At 50.5% G+C, this 25,000-nt stretch overlaps 1 protein-coding gene across 4 annotated transcripts in view; it reads right to left on the bottom strand.

Moving 5' to 3' along the window:
- scaf11 (SR-related CTD-associated factor 11) overlaps positions 1-25,000 on the bottom strand; it is a 77,233-nt gene that overhangs the window by 14,048 nt on the left and 38,185 nt on the right. For 3 of the 4 annotated variants that reach the window (XM_043708687.2, XM_087997008.1, XM_043708686.2), the window contains exons 6-10: positions 23,082-23,137; positions 21,204-21,307; positions 17,802-17,905; positions 16,266-16,385; positions 1,940-2,055 (exon numbers count right to left, since the gene is read on the bottom strand). In XM_043708687.2, coding sequence (XP_043564622.2) covers positions 1,940-2,055; positions 16,266-16,385; positions 17,802-17,905; positions 21,204-21,307; positions 23,082-23,137 — 500 coding nt within the window. The remainder of the gene's footprint in view (positions 1-1,939; positions 2,056-16,265; positions 16,386-17,801; positions 17,906-21,203; positions 21,308-23,081; positions 23,138-25,000) is intronic. The other variant, XM_087997009.1, reaches the window with a different exon arrangement.

The raw sequence follows: 25,000 nt of genomic DNA on the forward strand, positions 1-25,000 counted from the left end.
GTCCCAAGAGAGAATCAAAAATATTCTTTAAACACTAAAAAGCACACCTTATCAATTATATTACTCAATTTCCTAAAGTTCTTTCTCCTTCCTCACAGAGGAACTTCAGACAGCGATGGTTATTGTGTTGGTGGCAGTGGGTTGCACTAATTAGAGCACGGACATCAATGCTGGGAAATAAAACAGTTTCTATCTTCATATACTCTCGGTTGTTTGGAATACTGTGTACAGTTCTGGTTGCCACATTACCAAAAGATGCTTTGGAAAGAGTACAGAGGAGGTTCACCAGGATGCTGCCTGGTATGCAGAGTGCTAGCTGTGAAGAGGAAGCGAGTAGATTAGGATTATTTCCATTAGAAAGACGGAGGTTGAGGGGGAACCTGACTGAGATCTACAAAATCATGAGAGGTGGCTAGGAAGACGCTTTTTCTAAGAGTGGGGGTCTTAGTTACTAGGATCACAGGTTCAAGGTGAGAGGGGAAAAGTTTTAGGAAGATATGCATGGAAAGTTCTTTACACAGAGGGTGGTGGGTACATGGAACGCATTACCAGCAGAGGTGGTAGAGGTGGGCACGATAGTGTCAGTTAAGATATATCTAGACAGATATGTGAATGGGCAAGGAGCAGAGGGATACAGGTCTTTAGAAAATAGGCAACAGGTTTAGATAGAGGACGTAGATTGGCTCAGGCTTGGATGGCCAAAGGACCTGTCCCTGTGGTGTAATTTTCTTTGTTCTTTAGGTCAGATATTGTCCATGCTAAATATCTGAATTTTTTAAAAACGTGCTAGAAGAGAATTCCCATTCCCTACTCTACGTATCTTTGTTAATTTAAATAAGTTTTTGTTGTAAGAACATTCCCTCTAGAAATTTCTCAGAAATAATTCAGCCAAAACAAATGTATCTGGCAAATACACATAGTTGCTTTAAAAGGTGAAACAGCTATTTACCAATGCACTGTACCATGCAGCCCTCTTATATGAGGATTCATGCAGTATTTGAAAAACAGCAGGAAAATGGTCTGTGACCAGTTTTACATTCTTCCTTGAGCTGTTCTAATATGTGAAATCCTATTGCGCATAGGACAAAGCAACTGATTTGTTTGTCCAGCTCAACGGCCACATCAATTCAAGATAAACCACCTACGCAGACAATTTTGAAGCATTTAAAAGAGGTAGCAGGGTGCCATATAAATGCAAATTCCATCAAAGAGTAGATAGCAATTTTAATAAAGATTCTGCCAGTGAATGACAAAGGAAATTCTATGAAATAGTATTCACTGCAGGAATTAATAAAACATACTCCCTCCATATTAATTCTGGTGTGTCTTTGTAGTTACATTGATAATAGCTTTGTAACTGGTCTACCATTTTTAAATATCATCAAAGCTTCTGTTATTTTACATCCTGATAGCCATTAGTAAACCTGACACCCGAAACTTTCACTGATCAACTTTATCCTCCACGTGATAATGCTGTCCTTGTAGTTATGCTTCAATTATTCCATTTGATGGGAACCATTACATTCATTACCCTCAATCAAACTTGGAATTACAAAGACATTTGGGCATTTATCAAGCTTGTTAAAAAAAATAAGATTTTTCACTGTTCTTTTATCAACTGGACTGAACAGATTTTCAAAAATTACTAGTGGTATGAATAAATGAGTTTACAAGATTATCTGTTTAGCATCCGAACTCACTTAACGGCAAAACAAAAGTTGGAGAAGTAAAGAATAAAACTTTTAACACAATTAAGCAAAATGACCAGTTGTAAAGAAAAGGAATCTAAAAACAATTTTATATAGTTTCTAACAAAATACTCCCAATTTTAGGTGTATAATTTTGAAGCATAAATGTTGAACAGTGCAAACCATTAAGGTTTTAAAATCAGGAAGTACCTAGATAGGGGTTGTCTTTGAGTTGGAAATAAGAATCTCACCAGAACGTCCCAGTGCAAATGGATTTGACGGAAACACAGTTTCTGACATCAGATCTTGCTGTGGGAGAGCAGTTGCTGCTTCATCATATTCAACAGAAATGGAGTCTACCCCGTATCTGCAAGACAATCAACAAAATATTGGCTTTTCAGCACGGACATGTGGAGCAAAGCAAGCATGTGGTACAGGCTCAAATACTCAATTTCTGTATTTCAAATTAAATTCGAATTTGTCAATCAACTACTCTAGATTCACTCAAGGCAATTCACATGTCTAACAAAGTTCAACAAACAAACACAAACCAGACCTACAAAAAGGCTAACTGACTTAAGAGACTCCTGAAATTATTCAATATTGTATCAAGCACAGACAAAAAATCTAAATAAATGTGGGTTTATACCAAATACAAACAAGGAGCAGGAATAGGCTGTTTGCTTCTAGAGCCTGCTGCAATTTAATATCATGAATTATCTGACTGGACCCTCAAAACAACATCCCTGCTTACCATCAATCTACCTATCACTGCCTTAAAAATACGTGAAGTCTCAGTTTCCACCACCTTTCCAAGAATAGTTCCAATCCTTTGAACAATAAATCATGTTGTCACAAAGCTGGCCCCCTTTTTCTAAAAGCTGTTCGTTTTCTCGAGGATACTGTGTTTGCGGTTTTTTTCAGAGGGGTCATAAACAGCCCTGGCTCCAAGGTGACTAGTTTGGCACAGAGTTTAAAAAGGATCTTAAGAGGTCTTTTGTTTACATATAAACATGACGTGACTTCTGGCCAAAGTGATCATTTTTTTAGAAACGATGTGGAGAATGACAGGAGAGTGGTCAGCTCTCGAGCTGAGTAGTTCAGTCCAGGACTAGTTACAAGTTCAGCAGTGGACTGTGTGAACAGGCTGCAAAAACTCCCTCTCCTTCTGCCCTTCTAACTTCAACCTGTAAGCATTTGTTCCATTTTTACTGTTTTGTTTAAAAGGTGGTTTGTTTATTGGGACTGTTGTGTTTATTCGGTTAAAAATCACACAACACCAGGTTATAGTCCAACAGGTTTAATTAGAAGCACGCTAGCTTTCGGACCGTCGCTCCGTCATCAGGTGTAATGGGGGACTCGATCCTAAAACACAGAATTTATAGCAAAAATTTACAGTGTGATGTAACTGCAATTATAGATTGAAAAATACCTCGATTGTCTGTTGAGTCTTTCATCTGTATGAATACATGATAGTTTCACTTCTTTCATGTGTAAATCACAAAACCTTTTTTTTAAAAAAGGTGTATTCTCAGGTTAGCTGTAACAGTGGGTGATAGCGAGATGATATGTTGAAGGTGTTAGCCCCCTGTGTTCTCTGTCTATACCATGATGTTTAGATTGATTCTAATCTAAAAAGTGAGATAACAGAGTTTTACACATATTCATGCAGTTTTTGAGCAAAGTACAATGTAACTCTGCAAGTACAAATTCACCCACAAAATATATGTGTGTGTGGGTCTTTGTCTGTCTGTGTGTGTGTGTCTGACTGGGGTGGGGGGGGTTATGTCTGTGTGTGCGCGCAAGTGCGGGAGCGAGAGAGAGCACGAGAGAGAGCGGGAGCGAGAGAGAGCGGGAGCGAGAGAGAGCGGGAGCGAGAGAGAGCGCGAGAGTGAGCGCGAGAGTGAGCGCGAGAGAGAGCGCGAGAGAGAGCGCGGCGAGAGAGAGCGCGAGAGAGAGCGCGAGAGAGAGCGCGAGAGAGAGCGCGAGAGAGAGCGCGAGAGAGAGCGCGAGAGAGAGCGCGAGAGAGAGCGCGAGAGAGAGCGCGAGAGAGAGCGCGAGAGAGAGCGCGAGGAGAGCGCGAGGGTGAGCGCGAGGGTGAGCGCGAGGGTGAGCGCGAGGGTGAGCGCGAGGGTGAGCGCGAGGGTGAGCGCGAGGGAGAGCGCGAGGGAGAGCGCGAGGGAGAGCGCGAGGGAGAGCGCGAGGGAGAGCGCGAGGGTGAGCGCGAGAGAGAGCGCGAGAGAGAGCGCGAGAGAGAGCGCGAGAGAGAGCGCGAGAGAGAGCGCGAGAGAGAGCGCGAGAGAGAGCGCGAGAGAGAGCGCGAGAGCGAGCGCGAGAGAGCGCGAGAGAGAGCGCGAGAGCACGAGAGAGAACGCGCGTGAGAGAGCGCACGAGAGCGCGAGAGAAAGCGCGAGAGCACGAGAGAGAACGCGCGAGAGAGAACGCGCGAGAGAGAACGCGCGAGAGAGAGCGCGCGAGAGAGAGCGCGCGAGAGAGAACGCGCGAGAGAGAGCGCGCGAGAGAGAGCGCGCGAGAGAGAACGCGCGAGAGAGAACGCGCGAGAGAGAACGCGCGAGAGAGAACGCGCGAGAGAGAGCGCGAGAGCGAGCGCGAGAGCGAGCGCGAGAGAGAGCGCGAGAGAGAACGCGCGAGAGAGAACGCGCGAGAGAGAACGCGCGAGAGAGAGCGCGCGAGAGAGAGCGCGCGAGAGAGAACGCGCGAGAGCGCGCGAGAGAGAGCGCGAGAGAGAGCGCGAGAGAGAGGGCGAGAGAGAGGGCGAGAGAGGGGGCGAGAGAGAGGGCGAGAGAGAGGGGCGAGAGAGAGAGCGCGAGAGAGCGCGAGAGAGAGAGCGCGAGAGAGCGCACGCAGGAGAGCGCGGGAGAGCGCGAGAGAGAGAGAGCGAGAGAGAGAGAGCGAGAGAGCGCGGGAGAGCGCGGGAGAGCGCGGGAGAGCGCGAGAGAGCGCGAGAGAGCGCGGGAGAGCGCGGGAGAGCGCGGGAGAGCGCGGGAGAGCGCGGGAGAGCGCGGGAGAGCGCGGGAGAGCGCGGGAGAGCGCGGGAGAGCGCGAGAGAGCGCGAGAGAGCGCGAGAGAGCGCGAGAGAGCGCGAGAGAGCGAGAGCGCGCGAGACAGAGAGCGCGAGAGACAGAGAGCGCGAGAGAGCGAGAGCGCGAGAGAGCGAGAGCGCGCGAGAGCGAGAGCGCGCGAGAGCGAGAGCGCGCGAGACAGAGAGCGCGCGAGACAGAGAGCGCGCGAGACAGAGAGCGCGCGAGACAGAGAGCGCGCGAGACAGAGAGCGCGCGAGACAGAGAGCGCGCGAGACAGAGAGCGCGCGAGACAGAGAGCGCGCGAGACAGAGAGCGCGCGAGACAGAGAGCGCGCGAGACAGAGAGCGCGCGAGACAGAGAGCGCGCGAGACAGAGAGCGCGCGAGACAGAGAGCGCGAGACAGAGAGCGCGCGAGACAGAGAGCGCGCGAGACAGAGAGCGCGCGAGACAGAGAGCGAGCGAGACAGAGAGCGAGCGAGACAGAGAGCGAGCGAGACAGAGAGCGAGCGAGACAGAGAGCGAGCGAGACAGAGAGCGAGCGAGACAGAGAGCGAGCGAGACAGAGCGAGCGAGCGAGGGTGAGAGCGAGGGTGAGAGCGAGGGTGAGAGCGAGGGTGAGAGCGAGGGAGAGAGCGAGGGAGAGAGCGAGGGAGAGAGCGAGGGAGAGAGCGAGGGAGAGAGCGAGGGAGAGAGCGAGGGAGAGAGCGAGGGAGAGAGCGAGGGAGAGAGCGAGGGAGAGAGCGAGGGAGAGAGCGAGGGAGAGAGCGAGGGAGGGAGCACGAGAGAGCGAGAGCACGAGAGAGCACGAGAGAGAGAGCGCGAGAGAGAGCGCGCGAGAGAGCGCGAGAGAGAGCGCGAGAGAGAGCGCGCGAGAGAGCGCGAGAGAGAGCGCGAGAGAGAGCGCGAGAGAGAGCGCGAGAGAGAGCGCGAGAGAGAGCGCGAGAGAGAGCGCGAGAGAGCGCGCGAGAGAGAGCGCGAGAGAGCGCGAGAGAGAGCGCGAGAGAGAGCGCGAGAGAGAGCGCGAGAGAGAGCGCGGAGAGAGCGCGGGAGAGAGCGCGGGAGAGAGCGAGAGAGCGCGAGAGAGCGCGAGAGAGCGCGAGAGAGCGCGAGAGAGAGCGCGAGAGAGAGAGCGAGAGAGAGAGCGAGAGAGAGAGCGAGAGAGAGAGCGAGAGAGAGCGCGAGAGAGCGAGAGAGAGCGAGAGAGAGCGAGAGAGAGCGAGAGAGAGCGAGAGAGAGCGCGAGAGAGCGCGCGAGAGAGCGCGCGAGAGAGCGCGCGAGAGAGAGCGAGAGAGAGCGAGAGAGAGCGAGAGAGAGCGAGAGAGCGGGAGAGAGCACGGGAGAGAGCGGGAGAGAGCGAGAGAGAGCGCGAGTGAGAGCGCGGGAGAGAGCGAGAGAGCGCGAGAGAGCGCGAGAGAGCGCGAGAGAGAGCGCGAGAGAGAGCGCGGGAGAGAGCGCGGGAGAGAGCGCGGGAGAGAGCGAGAGAGCGCGAGAGAGCGCGAGAGAGCGCGAGAGAGCGCGAGAGAGAGCGCGAGAGAGAGAGCGAGAGAGAGCGAGAGAGAGAGCGAGAGAGAGAGCGAGAGAGAGAGCGAGAGAGAGCGCGAGAGAGCGAGAGAGAGCGAGAGAGAGCGAGAGAGAGCGAGAGAGAGCGAGAGAGAGCGAGAGAGAGCGAGAGAGAGCGCGAGAGAGCGCGCGAGAGAGCGCGCGAGAGAGAGCGAGAGAGAGCGAGAGAGAGCGAGAGAGAGCGAGAGAGAGCGAGAGAGAGCGAGAGAGAGCGAGAGAGAGCGAGAGAGCGGGAGAGAGCACGGGAGAGAGCGGGAGAGAGCGAGAGAGAGCGCGAGTGAGAGCGCGGGAGAGAGCGAGAGAGCGCGAGAGAGCGCGAGAGAGCGCGAGAGAGAGCGCGAGAGAGAGAGCGAGAGAGAGCGAGAGAGAGAGCGAGAGAGAGAGCGAGAGAGAGAGCGAGAGAGAGCGCGAGAGAGCGCGAGAGAGCGAGAGAGAGCGAGAGAGAGCGAGAGAGAGCGAGAGAGAGCGAGAGAGAGCGAGAGAGAGCGAGAGAGAGCGCGAGAGAGCGCGCGAGAGAGCGCGCGAGAGAGAGCGAGAGAGAGCGAGAGAGAGCGAGAGAGAGCGAGAGAGAGCGAGAGAGCGGGAGAGAGCACGGGAGAGAGCGGGAGAGAGCGCGCGAGAGAGCGCGAGAGAGAGCGCGCGAGAGAGCGCGAGAGAGAGCGCGCGAGAGAGCGCGAGAGAGAGCGCGCGAGAGAGCGCGAGAGAGAGCGCGAGAGAGAGCGCGCGAGAGAGCGCGAGAGAGCGCGAGAGAGAGCGCGAGAGAGAGCGCGAGAGAGAGCGCGAGAGAGAGCGCGAGAGCACGAGAGAGAACGCGCGTGAGAGAGCGCACGAGAGCGCGAGAGAAAGCGCGAGAGCGCGAGAGAGAACGCGCGAGAGAGAACGCGCGAGAGAGAGCGCGCGAGAGAGAGCGCGCGAGAGAGAGCGCGCGAGAGAGAGCGCGCGAGAGAGAGCGCGCGAGAGAGAACGCGCGAGAGAGAACGCGCGAGAGAGAGCGCGCGAGAGAGAGCGCGCGAGAGAGAACGCGCGAGAGAGAACGCGCGAGAGAGAGCGCGAGAGCGAGCGCGAGAGCGAGCGCGAGAGAGAGCGCGAGAGAGAGCGCGAGAGAGAGCGCGAGAGAGAACGCGCGAGAGAGAACGCGCGAGAGAGAACGCGCGAGAGAGAACGCGCGAGAGAGAACGCGCGAGAGAGAACGCGCGAGAGAGAGCGCGCGAGAGAGAGCGCGCGAGAGAGAGCGCGCGAGAGAGAGCGCGCGAGAGAGAACGCGCGAGAGCGCGCGAGAGAGAGCGCGAGAGAGAGGGCGAGAGAGAGGGCGAGAGAGAGGGCGAGAGAGAGGGCGAGAGAGAGGGCGAGAGAGAGGGCGAGAGAGAGAGCGCGAGAGAGCGCGAGAGAGAGAGCGCGAGAGAGCGCGAGAGAGCGCGAGAGAGCGCACGCAGGAGAGCGCGGGAGAGCGCGAGAGAGAGAGCGCGAGAGAGAGAGAGCGAGAGAGCGCGGGAGAGCGCGGGAGAGCGCGGGAGAGCGCGGGAGAGCGCGGGAGAGCGCGGGAGAGCGCGAGAGAGCGCGAGAGAGAGCGCGAGAGAGCACGAGAGAGCGGGAGAGAGCGGGAGAGAGCGGGAGAGAGCGGGAGAGAGCACGGGAGAGAGCGGGAGAGAGCGAGAGAGAGCGAGAGAGCGCGAAGAGCGCGAGAGAGCGAGAGAGAGCGAGAGAGAGCGAGAGAGAGCGAGAGAGAGCGAGAGAGAGCGAGAGAGAGAGCGAGAGAGAGCGCGAGAGAGCGCGAGAGAGCGCGAGAGAGCGCGAGAGAGCGCGAGAGAGCGCGCGAGAGAGCGCGCGAGAGAGCGAGCGAGAGAGAGCGAGAGAGAGCGAGAGAGAGCGAGACAGAGCGAGAGAGAGCGAGAGAGAGAGCGCGAGAGAGCACGAGAGAGCACGAGAGAGCGGGAGAGAGCACGGGAGAGAGCACGGGAGAGAGCGGGAGAGAGCGAGAGAGAGCGCGAGTGAGAGCGCGAGTGAGAGCGCGCGAGAGAGCGCGAGAGAGAGCGCGAGAGAGAGCGCGAGAGAGAGCGCGAGAGAGAGCGCGAGAGAGAGCGCGAGAGAGAGCGCGAGAGAGAGCGCGAGAGAGAGCGAGAGAGAGCGAGAGAGAGCGAGAGAGAGCGCGAGAGAGAGCGCGAGAGAGAGCGCGAGAGAGAGCGCGAGAGAGCACGAGAGAGCACGAGAGAGCGGGAGAGAGCGGGAGAGAGCGAGAGAGAACGCGAGTGAGAGCGCGCGAGAGAGAGCGCGAGAGAGAGCGCGAGAGAGAGCGAGAGAGAGAGCGAGAGAGAGAGCGAGAGAGAGAGCGAGAGAGAGAGCGAGAGAGAGAGCGAGAGAGAGAGCGAGAGAGAGAGCGAGAGAGAGAGCGAGAGAGAGAGCGAGAGAGAGAGCGAGAGAGAGCGCGAGAGAGAGCGCGAGAGAGAGCGCGAGAGAGAGCGCGAGAGAGAGCGCGAGAGAGCACGAGAGAGCGGGAGAGAGCACGGGAGAGAGCGAGAGAGAGCGAGAGAGAGCGCGAGTGAGAGCGCGAGTGAGAGCGCGAGTGAGAGCGCGCGAGAGAGCGCGAGAGAGAGCGCGAGAGAGAGAGCGAGAGAGAGCGCGAGTGAGAGCGCGAGTGAGAGCGCGCGAGAGAGCGCGAGAGAGAGCGCGAGAGAGAGCGCGAGAGAGAGCGCGAGAGAGAGAGCGAGAGAGAGCGAGAGAGAGCGAGAGAGAGCGAGAGAGAGCGCGAGAGAGAGCGCGAGAGCGCGAGTGAGAGCGCGAGAGAGCGGGAGAGAGCGGGAGAGAGCGCGCGAGTGAGAGCGCGCGAGTGAGAGCGCGCGAGAGAGAGCGCGAGAGAGAGAGCGAGAGAGAGCGCGAGTGAGAGCGCGAGTGAGAGCGCGCGAGAGAGCGCGAGAGAGAGCGCGAGAGAGAGCGCGAGAGAGAGCGCGAGAGAGAGCGCGAGAGAGAGAGCGAGAGAGAGAGCGAGAGAGAGCGAGAGAGAGAGCGCGAGAGAGAGCGCGAGAGAGAGCGCGAGAGAGAGAGCGAGAGAGAGAGCGAGAGAGAGCGAGAGAGAGCGAGAGAGAGCGAGAGAGAGCGAGAGAGAGCGCGAGAGAGAGCGAGAGAGCGCGAGTGAGAGCGCGAGAGAGCGGGAGAGAGAGGGAGAGAGCGAGAGAGAGCGCGCGAGTGAGAGCGCGCGAGTGAGAGCGCGAGAGAGAGAGCGAGTGAGAGCGCGAGTGAGAGCGCGAGTGAGAGCGCGAGTGAGAGCGCGCGAGAGAGCGCGCGAGAGAGAGCGCGAGAGAGAGAGCGAGAGAGAGCGCGAGTGAGAGCGCGAGAGAGAGCGCGCGAGAGAGCGCGAGAGAGAGCGCGAGAGAGAGCGCGAGAGAGAGAGCGAGAGAGAGAGCGAGAGAGAGCGAGAGAGAGCGAGAGAGAGCGAGAGAGAGCGAGAGAGAGCGCGAGAGAGAGCGAGAGAGCGCGAGTGAGAGCGCGAGAGAGCGGGAGAGAGAGGGAGAGAGCGAGAGAGAGCGCGCGAGTGAGAGCGCGCGAGTGAGAGCGCGAGAGAGAGAGCGAGTGAGAGCGCGAGTGAGAGCGCGAGTGAGAGCGCGCGAGAGAGCGCGCGAGAGAGCGCGCGAGAGAGCGCGCGAGAGAGCGCGAGAGAGAGCGCGAGAGAGAGCGCGAGAGAGAGCGCGAGAGAGAGCGCGAGAGAGAGCGCGAGAGAGAGCGCGAGAGAGAGCGCGAGAGAGAGCGCGAGAGAGAGCGCGAGAGAGAGCGAGAGAGAGAGCGAGAGAGAGAGCGAGAGAGAGAGCGAGAGAGAGAGCGAGAGAGAGCGCGAGAGAGAGAGCGAGAGAGAGCGCGAGAGAGCGAGAGAGAGCGCGAGAGAGAGAGCGAGAGAGAGCGAGAGAGAGCGAGAGAGAGCGAGAGAGAGCGAGAGAGCGCGCGAGAGAGCGCGCGAGAGAGCGCGAGAGAGAGCGCGAGAGAGAGCGCGAGAGAGAGCGCGAGAGAGAGCGCGAGAGAGAGCGCGAGAGAGAGCGCGAGAGAGAGCGAGAGAGAGAGCGAGAGAGAGAGCGAGAGAGAGCGCGAGAGAGAGCGCGAGAGAGAGCGAGAGAGAGAGCGCGAGAGAGAGAGCGAGAGAGAGCGAGAGAGAGCGAGAGAGAGCGCGAGAGAGAGAGCGAGAGAGAGCGAGAGAGAGCGAGAGAGAGCGAGAGAGAGCGAGAGAGAGCGCGAGAGAGAGCGAGAGAGAGCGAGAGAGAGCGCGAGAGAGCGGGAGAGAGAGGGAGAGAGCGAGAGAGAGCGCGCGAGTGAGAGCGCGCGAGTGAGAGCGCGAGAGAGAGAGCGAGTGAGAGCGCGAGTGAGAGCGCGAGTGAGAGCGCGAGTGAGAGCGCGAGTGAGAGCGCGAGTGAGAGCGCGAGTGAGAGCGCGAGAGAGAGCGCGAGAGAGAGCGCGAGAGAGAGCGCGAGTGAGAGCGCGAGTGAGAGCGCGAGAGAGAGCGCGAGAGAGAGCGCGAGAGAGAGCGCGAGAGAGAGCGCGAGAGCGGGCGGGACAGAGCGCGGGCGGGACAGAGCGCGGGCGGGACAGAGCGCGGGCGGGACAGAGCGCGGGCGGGACAGAGCGCGGGCGGGACAGAGCGCGGGCGGGACAGAGCGCGGGCGGGACAGAGCGCGGGCGGGACAGAGCGCGGGCGGGACAGAGCGCGGGCGGGACAGAGCGCGGGCGGGACAGAGCGCGGGCGGGACAGAGCGCGGGCGGGACAGAGAGCGGGCGGGACAGAGAGCGGGCGGGACAGAGAGCGGGCGGGACAGAGAGCGGGCGGGACAGAGAGCGGGCGGGACAGAGAGCGGGCGGGACAGAGAGCGGGCGGGACAGAGAGCGGGCGGGACAGAGAGCGGGCGGGACAGAGAGCGGGCGGGACAGAGAGCGGGCGGGACAGAGAGCGGGCGGGACAGAGAGCGGGCGGGACAGAGAGCGGGCGGGACAGAGAGCGGGCGGGACAGAGAGCGGGCGGGACAGAGAGCGGGCGGGCGAGAGCGCGAGGGCGAGAGCGCGAGGGCGAGAGCGCGAGGGCGAGAGAGAGCGCGAAGGCGAGAGAGGGCGAGAGAGGGCGAGAGAGGGCGAGAGAGGGCGAGAGAGGGCGAGAGAGGGCGAGAGAGGGCGAGAGAGGGCGAGAGAGGGCGAGAGGGGGCGAGAGGGGGCGAGAGGGGGCGAGAGGGGGCGAGAGGGGGCGAGAGAGGGCGAGAGAGGGCGAGAGAGGGCGCGAGAGGGCGCGAGAGGGCGCGAGAGGGCGCGAGAGGGCGCGAGAGGGCGCGAGAGGGCGCGAGAGGGCGCGAGAGGGCGCGAGAGAGAGCGAGAGGGCGCGAGAGAGAGCGAGAGAGAGCGAGTGAGAGAGAGAGAGCGAGAGAGAAAGTGAGGATGAGCGAGAGAGCGTGCGAGAGAGAGTGAGAGTCTGTGAGAGTGAGAGAGAGTGCGTGAGAGTGAGAGCGAGCGAGAACGAGAGCGAGCGAGCGAGAGAGAGGGCGAGCGAGCGAGAGAGAGAGGGCGAGCGAGCGAGAGAGAGAGGGCGAGCGAGAGAGAGAGAGAGGGCGAGCGAGAGAGAGGGCGAGCGAGCGAGAGAGAGAGGGCGAGCGAGCGAGAGAGAGAGCGCGAGCGAGAGAGAGAGAGGGCGAGCGAGAGAGAGAGAGGGCGAGCGAGAGAGAGAGAGGGCGAGCGAGAGAGAGAGGGCGAGCGAGCGAGAGAGAGAGAGGGCGAGCGAGCGAGAGAGAGAGGGCGAGCGAGAGAGAGGGCGAGCGAGCGAGAGAGAGAGGGCGAGCGAGAGAGAGGGCGAGCGAGCGAGAGAGAGAGGGCGAGCGAGCGAGAGAGAGAGGGCGAGCGAGCGAGCTAGAGGGCGAGCGAGCGAGAGAGAGGGCGAGCGAGCGAGAGAGAGGGCGAGCGAGCGAGAGAGAGGGCGAGCGAGCGAGAGAGAGGGCAAGCGAGAGGGAGAGAGGGCGAGCGAGAGGGAGAGAGGGCGAGCGAGAGAGAGAGAGGGCGAGCGAGAGAGAGAGAGGGCGAGCGAGAGAGAGAGGGCGAGCGAGAGAGAGGGCGAGCGAGAGAGAGAGGGCGAACGAGAGAGAGGGCGAACGAGAGAGAGGGCGTGCGAGAGAGAAAGGGCGAGCGAGAGAGTGTGAGAGAGAGTGAGACCTGAGAGTGAGAGAGAGTGCGTGAGAGTGTGAGAGTGCGTGAGAGTGTGAGAGTGCGTGAGAGTGTGAGAGTGCGTGAGTGCGTGAGAGTGCGAGAGTGCGAGAGGGGGAGAGAGTGCGAGAGGGGGAGAGAGTGCGAGAGGGGGAGAGAGTGCGAGAGGGGGAGAGAGTGCGAGAGGGGGAGAGAGTGCGAGAGGGGGAGAGAGTGCGAGAGGGGGAGAGAGTGCGAGAGGGGGAGAGAGTGCGAGAGGGGGAGAGAGTGCGAGAGGGGGAGAGAGTGCGAGAGGGGGAGAGAGTGCGAGAGGGGGAGAGAGTGCGAGAGGGGGAGAGAGTGCGAGAGGGGGAGAGAGTGCGTGAGGGGGAGAGAGTGCGTGAGGGGGAGAGAGTGCGTGAGGGGGAGAGAGTGCGTGAGGGGGAGAGAGTGCGTGAGGGGGAGAGAGTGCGTGAGGGGGAGAGAGTGCGTGAGGGGGAGAGAGTGCGTGAGGGGGAGAGAGTGCGTGAGGGGGAGAGAGTGCGTGAGGGGGAGAGAGTGCGTGAGGGGGAGAGAGTGCGTGAGGGGGAGAGAGTGCGTGAGAGGGAGAGAGTGCGTGAGGGGGAGAGAGTGCGTGAGGGGGAGAGAGTGCGTGAGGGGGAGAGAGTGCGTGAGGGGGAGAGAGTGCGTGAGGGGGAGAGAGTGCGTGAGGGGGAGAGAGTGCGTGAGGGGGAGAGAGTGCGTGAGGGGGAGAGAGTGCGTGAGGGGGAGAGAGTGCGTGAGGGGGAGAGAGTGCGTGAGGGGGAGAGAGTGCGTGAGGGGGAGAGAGTGCGTGAGGGGGAGAGAGTGCGTGAGGGGGAGAGAGTGCGTGAGGGGGAGAGAGTGCGTGAGGGGGAGAGAGTGCGTGAGGGGGAGAGAGTGCGTGAGGGGGAGAGAGTGCGTGAGGGGGAGAGAGTGAGGGGGAAGAGAGTGAGGGGGAGAGAGTGAGGGGGAAGAGAGTGAGGGGGAGAGAGTGAGGGGGAGAGAGTGAGGGGGAGAGAGTGAGGGGGAGAGAGTGAGGGGGAGAGAGTGAGGGGGAGAGAGTGAGGGGGAGAGAGTGAGGGGGAGAGCCTGCGAGAGAGAGCCTGCGAGGGAGAGCCTGCGAGAGAGAGAGAGAGTGAGTGCGTGATCGCCTGAGAGCGCGCGAGAGAGTGACTGAGAGATTGAGTCAGTGTGAGTGCGTGTGTAGTGAGAGTGTCTTAAGTCTGTGAGGGGTGCATGTTAGAGTGTGGGAGTGTGTGCGTGTGTCTGAGGTGGGAGTGTGTGCGTGTGTCTGAGGTGAGTGTCTGTGAGAGACAGTATATGTGTGTGTGCATGAGTGTAAAGTGGTCTAAGTCTCCGAGAGGATGCCTGTGAGAGTGTGTGTGTGTGTGTGTCTGTAAGGGTGTGTGTGGGTGTCCATATGTGTGTGTGTGTATAGGAGTGTGTATAGGTGTGTGTGTGTGTGTGTGTATAGTGCAATGGTGGTCACCTGTAATATGACATGAACCCAAGGTCCGGGTTGAGGCGCTCTCTATTGGTACCGAACTCCCACACGCACCCCCTCACAGACTTAAGACACTCTACACTCACTACATACATACATACACACACACACTCACACTTTCTCACACTCACAACCCCCAACCCAGACAGACACACACACACACAGACCCACACACACACATATATTTTGTGGGTGAATTTGTACTTGCAGAGTTACATTGTACTTCGCTCAAAAACTGCATGAATTCATGTAAAACTCTGTTATCTCACTTTTTAGACTAGAATCAATCTAAACATCATGGCATAGACAGAGAACACAGGGGGCTAACACCTTCAACATATCATCTCGCTATCACCCACTGTTACAGCTAACCTGAGAATACACCTTTTTTAAAAAAAAAGGTTTTGTGATTTACACATGAAAGAAGTGAAACTATCATGGTATTCATACAGATGAAAGACTCAACAGACAATCGAGGTATTTTTCAATCTATAATTTCAGTTACATCACACTGTATATTTTTGCTATAAATTCTGTGTTTTAGGATTGAGCCCTCCACTATCACCTGATGAAGGAGCGTCGCTCCGAAAGCTAGTGCTTCTAATTAAACCTGTTGGACTATAACCTAGTGGTGTGTGATTTTTAACTTTGTACACCCTAGTCCAACACCAGCATCTCCAAATCGTGTTTATTCGGAGCAGCATAATTAAGTTTAGTTTGGATAGACTGTAAGAATTTTATAGCACTTTTCACAACCTCAAAGTATTCTAAAGAATTCAGAGTCTTGAAAGTGTATTAACTATTGCAATCTGGGGAATCATCCAAATCAATGCGCACATGACAGGATCCCAGTAGCAATCAGATGACTGACCAGATAATCTGGGCAAGGTACATCAGTTGAGGGGTTAAATGTTGGCCTAGAAATCCCATAAAATCCTCCTGCTCTTCTTTGAATAGGGCTGTGGGATTTTTTGAGGCAGCAAATAGAACTTGTGCTTATTGCGCCTTGTGGGCAGCACGGTGGCACAGTGGTTAGCACTGTTGCCTCACAGTTCCAGAGACCCGGGTTCAATTCCCGCCTCAGGCGACTGACTGTGTGGAGTTTGCACATTCTCCCCGTATCTGCGTGGGTTTCCTCCGGGTGCTCCGGTTTCCTCCCACAGTCCAAAGATGTGCAGGTCAGGTCATTTGGCCATGCTAAATTGCCCGTAGTGTTAGGTAAGGGGTAAATGTAGGGGTATGGGTGGGTTGCGCTTCGGCGGGGCGGTGTGGACTTGTTGGGCCGAAGGGCCTGTTTCCACACTGTAAGTAATCTAATCTAATCTAATCTAATGTCTCATTTGACTCAGGATACCTCCCAACATTGCACTGAAGCATCAACCTAAATCTCTAATGTGGAATTTGTGATAAAAACCTTCTTAGTTAGAAATGAGAGCTCAAACAAGTTGCATTTTAGCTCATGCTGTTTTTCACACTCAGCTTACATGGTTATGCACAGAAGCAGGCCATTTGGCTTAACTAGTCCATGCCAGTATTCAAATTCCACTGAGGACTTCTGCCATTCTTCATCGACATCTACCACTGTAACCATCTATTCTCTTCACTTTAGCTACTCCTTTTGGTAGCGATTTCCACATTCTTAGCATTTTCTTTGGGTGAAAAATCCTATTCTGAATTCCTTATTGGTGACTATATTGATGATCTCCAGTTACATTCTCCTTCACAAAGGAAACAAACTTTGTAACCATGCCATCAAACGCTTTCATAATTTTATATTAGTTCTATTAGGTCACCCCCCTTCAAGAAAGAAGATCTAGTTTGCCTGTCCTCTTCCTGTTATATACATCCATTTCTGGGAAATACACTGATCAGCCCAAGGATAGACATTATTTTTAGGAGAATTAAGACTTTTAAAATAATACATAGATGTAAATTGCTGTGGGAACAACTGAGAAGGAATTAGAAATCCTGAAACAGTCTGCTTGCTTGGTTAAAGCAAAACTCAGTCAAAGTGGATGAATAACATGATTTGGAAAAATGATGAATCGACATTTTACTTCAAACAGCTTGCAAATTGACTATGTTTCCAATTAACATATCTAAAACAACAGAGTGACAAACCTTCAAGAAAAGCCTAAGTTATATTAATTCCATTATCAGCAAAGCTTTAAACAGTAATCAATGCCACTAGATAAACTAAACTTGGCTTTCAACTGATGGCACTATCCTTACGAACAACCAGAAGTGTTGCATTAAAACGCTGCTCAGCTTATTTATAGAAGTTTGCATTTCAACTTCTGCCTGAATTAGTACCTCGACATTCCTGTTGTAAGAACAGTGGAAGCAAGACGCCACCGGGGTCGATTTGATTCTGGTCCTCTTCTCTTCTGTCTGATTAGTGGTGTAATTTCACACATGTCAACATAATCTGTGCTACAAAAGGAAGAATAAAGGTTCAAACGGTTAGGAATGAATTAAGAATTCAGCTCACCCTGGTACAGTGTGTGTTTCTCACTCAGATTACATTAAATTTACACGTCCCCGCCCCCGCCCCCCCCCCCCCACCACACACTTTTACACCTATACATTTTATCTCGTGTAAATATCCCATTTTACTCTACCTGTGAAATTTGATAATGCCTCAAACTTTCAGTCTCATAGCCTATCGCCTACCAGCTTTTGAAGCCTCCTCCATTCCTATAATTCAACACTTCTAAAACTGTGACCTTGTGTAGTCCTTGATTTCCTTTCCTCCGCTACTGGTAGCTGTGTTTTCAGCCGCTTAGCTCCTATGTTCTGGATTTACCTCCATAAACCCCACCACCTTTCCATATTTTCCTCCTTCTTTAAGACTTCTTAGAACATATCATTTGATCAGGCTCTTGCTCCTTCACTTTATTGGCTTGGTGTCAAATTTTACACAAGTGTTTCGCCAAAGTACATCATCACACTTCATATACAAACAATGCAATGTATATGCAGGTTGCTGTTGATAACCACCCCTTTTAACTTCACTTACTTATACCCTGATTTCACAACTACATTTCATTTATATTATTTCTAAAAACATTAAACATAAGGGGATCTTAGAGAATCATAAACTACATAAGGACGGGTCTGTAAATTGTAACAAAACCAAACAAAGGCAGTCACAGCAAGTGGTTTACTTTTCCAGTTTAGTTTTTGAAAGCACAATGGACATTGCACTGCCTTCTATTCCCACTGTTTAATTGATGTCCTTCAAGGTTGTAAAAGATTTAAAGACATTAGACATCTACTCCCACCTCATCGCTTCCTGATTAGTTCCCCCTTTATTAAAAAGAATGACTTTCAGTTGTTCTTTGAGGCAAAAGAATAACTATGAAAAGAAAAAGCTAAGTTACTGATATATATATAATTTGAGATGTTGTCACTATAGTTGCTGCATTATTTTACACCATTCAAGTGGTGCAGAGTTAGAAACCAGAAAACTTAATGCACTGAAAAACCAGGTTTACACAATTAACACACAAAAAGTATTTGAAGCCTTAACAGGTGGGACACTCTGGGTGGAATGCCGTGGGCTGGAAAGTACAGAACATGATAATCTCGGCGGCATGGAATTGGCTGGGAAGCCCAGAGCAGGACTCTGGTGGGGAAATGATGGCGCTGTGCAGAACAAAAAGTTGGACTTTCATAAAGTTATCTTTTCAAAACTTTTATTCTAGGTTAATGTGAATAGTGCTTATGTACAGCAATGGTACACACTTTTCAGTGTACTTTACACTGAACACAATTGATAATAAAAGATATTCTACAGCTTTGCAATTTCAATGGGCTCATTAACCTCATGTTAGCACTGAGATTTACCATATTTCAGTTTCGAAATTGGACATTTCTGACTTCCCATATTGTGGAGTGAAACTGTTCAGATCATTCCTGACACATGGCTGGTAACATGCTTTTCTGTTGATCTATCGAAGCAAAAGAAATAATTTCATGAATAGAAAAAGCTAATTTAGAGCAAACAGTAAAGTAAAATCTGCAAAAACATAAAAGGAAATTAGATTTATTTCACTCATTTTAAGAAAAGAACAAGACAGCAGACTTCAACTTTCTCAGCTTCTATCCATGGTGCTCACCCCGTCAGAGTGTTTGCTGTTGAATGAAATTGGCTCTTAATGCATAGTGACTTTCCTCTACTGCACACACTGTGTTTCATTATGTATATAAAAGGTACAAAGTTGCGTACCAGTGAACAGCATAAGTAATTTAGTTATGTTACACACAGAGCTCTAAACCTTCTGCTAGAACACAGTGGATGGCAGGAAATAACATTTAACCTGTGATAAAGAATCAGTCACCAGCAGTGTGAATTCTGGATGTAGGATTGCTCGCTGAGCTGAAAGGTTCATTTCCAGACGTTTCGTTACCTTACTAGGTAACATCTTCGGTGGACCTCATGTGAAGCAATGCTGAAAATTCCTGCTTTCTATTTATATCTTTGGGTTGGTGATGTCATTTCCTGTGGTGAAGTCACTTTCTCAGGGGGTGGCGGATGGGTTCTGACTCGATGTGTTTGTTGATGAAATGACATCACCAACCCAAACATATAAATAGAAAGCAGGAATTTTCAGCATTGCTTCACATGAGGTCCACTGAAGATGATACCTAGTAAGGTAACGAAACGTCTGGAAATGAACCTTTCAGCTCAGTGAGCAAACTGACATCCAAAACCTTAACCTGAGCTACAAATCTTCTTAAAACTCACTAAGTGTGAATTCTATATAAATTTAGGGCAATACAACCAAATCAGCTCATATATAATCCAGTGATGCATTTCTTCCAAATGTTTATAAACAATACGCTGGATCAATTGTATTCTTCAGAAAGCACTCAATAATGTACCACTCAATAGGATACTAGGAAAAATCAGGACTCAGAATTGGTGATAATGTTTTACTGTGAGTTGAGTATTGGTAAATGAACAGAAAGAGTAGAAATTAATGCATTATTTTCAGTTTCTGAGGCTATAATTGTAAAGATCAGTCTTTACGCCTCAGTTATTTACAATCTGTACAAATGACTTGGATGAAAAGACCCAATTTTTCTGACGATACCATGTTAGTTGGGAAATGAAGTGATTGACACACGGAGTCTATAAATGGATAGAGCCAAGTTTGACAGTGGGCACAAGCACAGCAGATGTAACTCATGTGGGAGAAATGTGAGGTCACCCTCTTTGGTAAGATAATAAATTTAAAAGAATATACATTGAATGATGAGAGATTGGGAAATGTGTGCATTCAGAATAACCTGAGTGTTTTTGTATATGAATGACAAAACATTAACATGCAGGCGCATCAAGCAATTATGAAAGCAAAACACTTTAACAAAACTTTATTATAAACGGATTGAAGCATAAAGTAAAGATGTCCTACTACAATTGTACAGGGCCACATTACTGAAGCTACATTAGGACTAATATGTGCAGCTTTGGTCTCCTTACTCAATGAAGGACAAGTTTTCCCCAGACGACAAAATTAAACTCATCCCTTGGACGAGGGAATTGTTTATTAATTAAAGACTAAAGAAATGTGGTCTATATTGTTTTGGAAATAATGAGAGAGGTGAGCGAATTCAAGCTTTCCTACTATACTCTTTCCCACCTACGATACTAAAACAGGTGGGAAAGCACACGGTGACGAGGACATAAATAGATGGATATCGGTAGCTTTGGAGAAAAGACCAGAATCTGGCAGATGGAGTTTAAGGTGGATAAGTGCGAGGTTGCCCATTTTGATCGGAAAAACAAAAAAGCACATTTTATTTAAATGGGAATCAGATTCAAAGTATATCAGTGCAGAGGGATCTGGGTGTCTTTGTGCATAATTCGCAGAAAGTGGGTTTGCAGGTGTAGCACAGAACAAGAAAGGCAAATGGAATCCTGGTATTTATTGCAAAAGGACAGGATTATAAAAGTAAAGAAATGTTGTTACAATTATATAAGGAGCAGTTGAACAACTGGGGAATGTACTCGCAGAAGGTTAGAAGAATGAGGGGGGAGCTGATTGAGATATACAAAATACTAAAGGGGTTTGATAAGGTGGATGTGGAACAGATGTCCCTTCTTGTGGGACATTCTCGAACAAGAATATATAGTTAAGAGAATGAGAGGAGGTAGGTTCAAAACTGAAGTAAGAGGAAACTTCTTTTCTCAGAGAGTTGTGAATCTGTAGAACTCACTGCCCCAGAGACAAAATCTATCATCAGATTCAAGAAAGAAATATATATGTTTCTGATGAAAAGCAGGATAAAGGGCTATGGGGAGCAGGCAGGAAAGTGGAGTTGAGACTAGAATAAAATCAACCAAGATCATGCCAAACGGTGGAATGGGCTCAAAGGCCTGAATTGCCTATCCCACTCCTCATTCGTAGGAGTTGAAATACTTAAAATTCTTATGGTTAGACAAGAAAACGTTTTCTCCGAATGGGGAATAAAGAAGATGGGATCCCAGTTTCAGAAAAAAGAATCTGCTATTTAGAAAAAAGTAAGGGGAACCTTCTTCATTCAAAAAATTAGTTGTCTTTGGAACTTTCCAACCTGAGGAGGTGAGAATGCTCAATTACTGAACATATTTGAGATAAGGATCAACTGATATAGGTAGCAAGAGATCTGGGAAGGTGGAATTGAAAGGACCAAAAGGACTACTCTGGGCATTTTTCTTAGTTGTAAAATCCATTTTAAGGCTGAAGCAAATGCTATGATAAAAGGACCCAAAGATCAAAACTTCCAGACCATAAAAGATGCACTGTTTAAACTCAGAAGGAAAACATTGGGTCAAAATAGTTTAACATACTACCTCAGTAAAAAAAAAGGCACATGGTATATAATTGAAATAATGGTTTACAAAATATTTGTTACTTAGCAAAGTCCTTAAATGATGAGGAGGGAGAGCTTCTTCACTCAGAGTAGTGATTTGGCGGAATTCTTTACCACAGAGGGCTGTTGAGACTGGGTCATTAATTATATTCAAGACTGAGATTAGACAGACTTTTAATCAGTAAGGGATTTGAGGGTTGTGGGGAAAAGTCAGGGAAGTAGAGTTGAGAATTATCAGATCAGTCATAGTCTAAGGGAATAGCAGAACAGACCCGATGGGCTGAATGGCATACTTCAGCATTTTAAGGCCTTGGGTTCAATATTCATGTTAATATACCATTGTCTACCATGGTGCAGATTTAATGAGTATTACACATTCATTCAACCAACCTTATTTTTATTCTTCTTGGAAGTCCTATTCCTTTTTTCACAGCCCGTGACAAATATGCTTTGTATTTCACAAAAGTCTGTTTGTTGCCAAGCAGCACAGCATCCTGAAGGAAAGAGAAACTTCAATCACCACCTACCCTGAATACCACCTTGCCATTGATTGACTGACTGAACAGCAAATGAAGGGAGCAAATGTTTACTCAGAAAGTATTGTAGGACAGTGTTTTTGGCTTTTGGCTGTTTTCAGAACTAGATTTGTATATAACAAATATTGCAAGGAAGTAAATGATAGGATAAATATACATGGATTCAGGACAGAACAAAGTTAATGAGTTGAAAGCCTGTTCCTCTCTTTGGAATTTCACACTTTTGAAATGTATGCAGTCAAATCTGAAGTAACAACCTCAAATCTTTTCTGAAGAATAATAAAAAAGCTTTTACCTTTTCCAAGCATGCTGATGTTCTTCCAATTTAAGATATCATAGAGGTATACAGCACGGAAACAGACCCTTCTTGTCCATTCCGGTCAGTTATCCCAAACCAGTCTAGTCCCGTTTGCCAGCATTTGATCCATATCCCTCCAACCCATTCTTATTTAAATATCCAACCAAATGCCTTTTAAATATTAGCACATTCCACACATAGACCACTCCCTGCATGAAAAAGTTGGCCTTTAGATCTCTTTTAAATCTTTCCCCTCTCACAATAAACATATGCCCTCTAGTTAGAACATAGAACATAGAAAAGTATAGCACAGAACAGGCCCTTCGGCCCACGATGTTGTGCCGAGCATTAATCATAGAGTCAGAGATGTACAGCATGGAAACAGATCCTTCTAATGTAAAATAAAATAACCTAACCTACGCACCCCTCAATTCACTGCTATCCATGTGCATTTCCAGCAGTCGCTTAAATGTCCCTAATGACTCTGCTTCCACCACCACTGCTGGCAACACATTCCATGGATTCACAACTCTTTGCGTAAAGAACCTACCTCTGACGTCTCCTCGATACCTTCCTCCTAATATCTTCAAACTATGACCCCTCGTGCCAGTCAATCCTGCCCCGGGGAAAGGTCTCTGGCTATTGACTCTCATTACCTTGCATACCTCGATCAGGTCACCTCTATTTCTCCTTCTCTCCAGAGAGTAAAGTCCGAGCTTAGTCAACCTCTTTTCATAAGGCAAGCCCTCCAGTCCAGGCAGCATCCTGGTAAACCTTCTTTGCACCCTCTCTAAAGCCTCTGTACCTTTCCTATAGTAGGGTGACCAGAACTGGATACAATATTCCAAGTGTGGTCTCACCAGGGACTTGTAGAGCTGTAGCAAAATCTCACGGCTCTTAAACTCGATCCCCCTGTTAATGAAAGCCAAAACACCATATGCTTTCTTAACAACCCTACCAACTTGGGTGGCAACTTTGAGGGATCTATGTACATGAACACCAAGACCCCTCTGTTCCTCCACACTGCCAAGAATCCTATCTTTAATCCTATATTCAGCATTCAAGTTCGACCTTCCAAGATGCATCACCGCACATTTATCCACATTGAACTCCATTTGCCATTTCTCAGCCCAGCTCTGCATCCTGTCTATGTCACACTGCAGCCTGCAATAGCCCTCGATACTATCAATGGCACCTCCAACTTTTGTGTCATCTGCAAATTTACTAACCCAGCCCTCAACCTCCTCATCCAAGTCATTTATAAAAACTACAAAGAGCTGAGGCCCAAGAACAGAGGACTGTCTTAGCCTGGCAAAAAGACCTCGGCTATTCACCCTATCCATGCCTCTCATGATTTTATAAACCTCTAAGGTTACCCTTCAGCCTCCAACGCTCCAGAGAAATATATCAATACAAAGTTCATTTCTTACTTACTTTCACACTTTTCCTTTAAGCATGTGCAAAACCCATCATTGAAGGCAACGCTTCCTCTGTAATTTGCAAAAGAAATTTTAAGTAGTACAATTATTTGAAAGATCTTTATTATCTGAAAAGGTAATGAGCTGTATTTTGCTCAGAAATGATGGTGAGGTTACCAGTGCACATAGTTGTTAAAGGCTCAACCACACTGGAAATCCTGAAAACCACAGACACACAGTTAACATGAAATTAAGAAGTTGCTGACACCCCAGAAGCTGTGTTATACTGACACCTTGCTGAGAGATCAAGCACAGAAACACATGGAATAATGCAAAATTACTCAATAACTTCAACAGAAAAAATTCATTCCAGTCAAACTATTTAATGATGCGAGAATTATTCATTTTAGTCAAATAATCTAATTGAAATAGAAAACTAAGTTTCATTCATTTCAAACAAAAACAAATTCTGCATCATTCCTCTACACAATACCTATCTTCCCACTGCAGTGTTTTCTTTAACTCATTTGACATGGACTTAAATATTTTGACTTGTTCAGTACATTAATAATATTTCAATCTGATTGATTAAGATTCAGTTATTTGTCCTGCTCACACAGGTCCCAGATCCCCTGTAGAGAGCCTTATATGAAATGACAGTCTTAGTATGGAAGGGCAAAATGTGGTGGGCGCAGCCTTGGAAGACTGAAGGGCCTGTTCCTGTGCTGTATTGTTCTTTGAAATGGTTCTATAATTGCAGTAGTTCCCAATGCAAAATCTGACAGTTCGTCTGTGGACAAAGCACAATTGTAAAGTAATGAATGTGGTGCTGGAAAAGCATAACAAATCAGGCAGTATCCGAGGAGCATTCCTGATGAAGAGCTTTTGCTCAGAACACTGACTCTCCTGCTCCTTGGATGCTGCCTGACCTGCTGTGCTTTTCCAGCACCACATTCGTGACTCTAATCTCCAGAGTCTGCAGTCCTCACTTTCGCCAAGCACAAGTGTAAAGAATGATTGATGCGGTTTGACCACAGCAGAGCACATAACCCAGAGCAGTTATTTTTATAAATACAACTATAGAAATTCTCATTAACTATGTTATGAACTTGTGCTCGTGAAATCAAGTAACTGCTTCTGAAAAATTGCTTTACAATGTAATCATTACAGTTGCAGAGCCTACTTAAAATGCTTTCTGTTAGTACAGAATAAGCAATGCTATGTAGCAGACCAGAAAACAAACCCAGAATTACTCAAGGTGGACATTCTTTGAAGATACCATTAGTATGGAATCATTGTCACCTCACTAATGCAGTGGACCAGAGTTTTCAAGCAAACTGAACCTAAATTAGTTCACAATGGCCTGACCATACAAATACCATTAAGACTTCCCAATCTGACCAGTTTCCAGAGCACATAGGTATTCAGAGTAATCCTTAAGTCACCAGAAACTTTGTCACAAATGTTCGCAGTACATCTAATTTTAGAAAACTGGTAATCAACTTTACTTGATAAGTTTAACAAGCAAGAGCTCTGACATAATTATATGCATAAACAGGTACTCATGAGAAACAAGCAGTGGTCCTGCATCCCAACATGAAACAGAGCTTCCTGTGTGGCTTTGTAATCTCACTCAAATATGGAAACAATCCAGCCAGCCAGTCCTCAGGTCTGTCCCTTTGCCCACTGGCACAATATACAGAGTCATACAGCACGGAAACAGACCCTTCGATCTAACCATAATCTCAAACTGAATTTGTTTGCTTGTTCCTTTTCCATATCCCTCCAAACCTTTCCTATTCATGATACTTTCATGTATCTATCCAAATGTCTTTTAAATGTTGTAATTGTACCCATATCCATCACTTTCTCAGGAAGTTCATTCCACACACGAACCGTCCTCTGTGTAAAAAGTTGCCTCTCATGCCTTTTTAA

The sequence above is a fragment of the Chiloscyllium plagiosum genome, unplaced genomic scaffold (assembly GCF_037043375.1).
Source record: "Chiloscyllium plagiosum isolate Xiang-an unplaced genomic scaffold, Cpla_swu_hap1 HiC_scaffold_19, whole genome shotgun sequence".
Lineage (NCBI taxonomy): Eukaryota > Metazoa > Chordata > Chondrichthyes > Orectolobiformes > Hemiscylliidae > Chiloscyllium > Chiloscyllium plagiosum.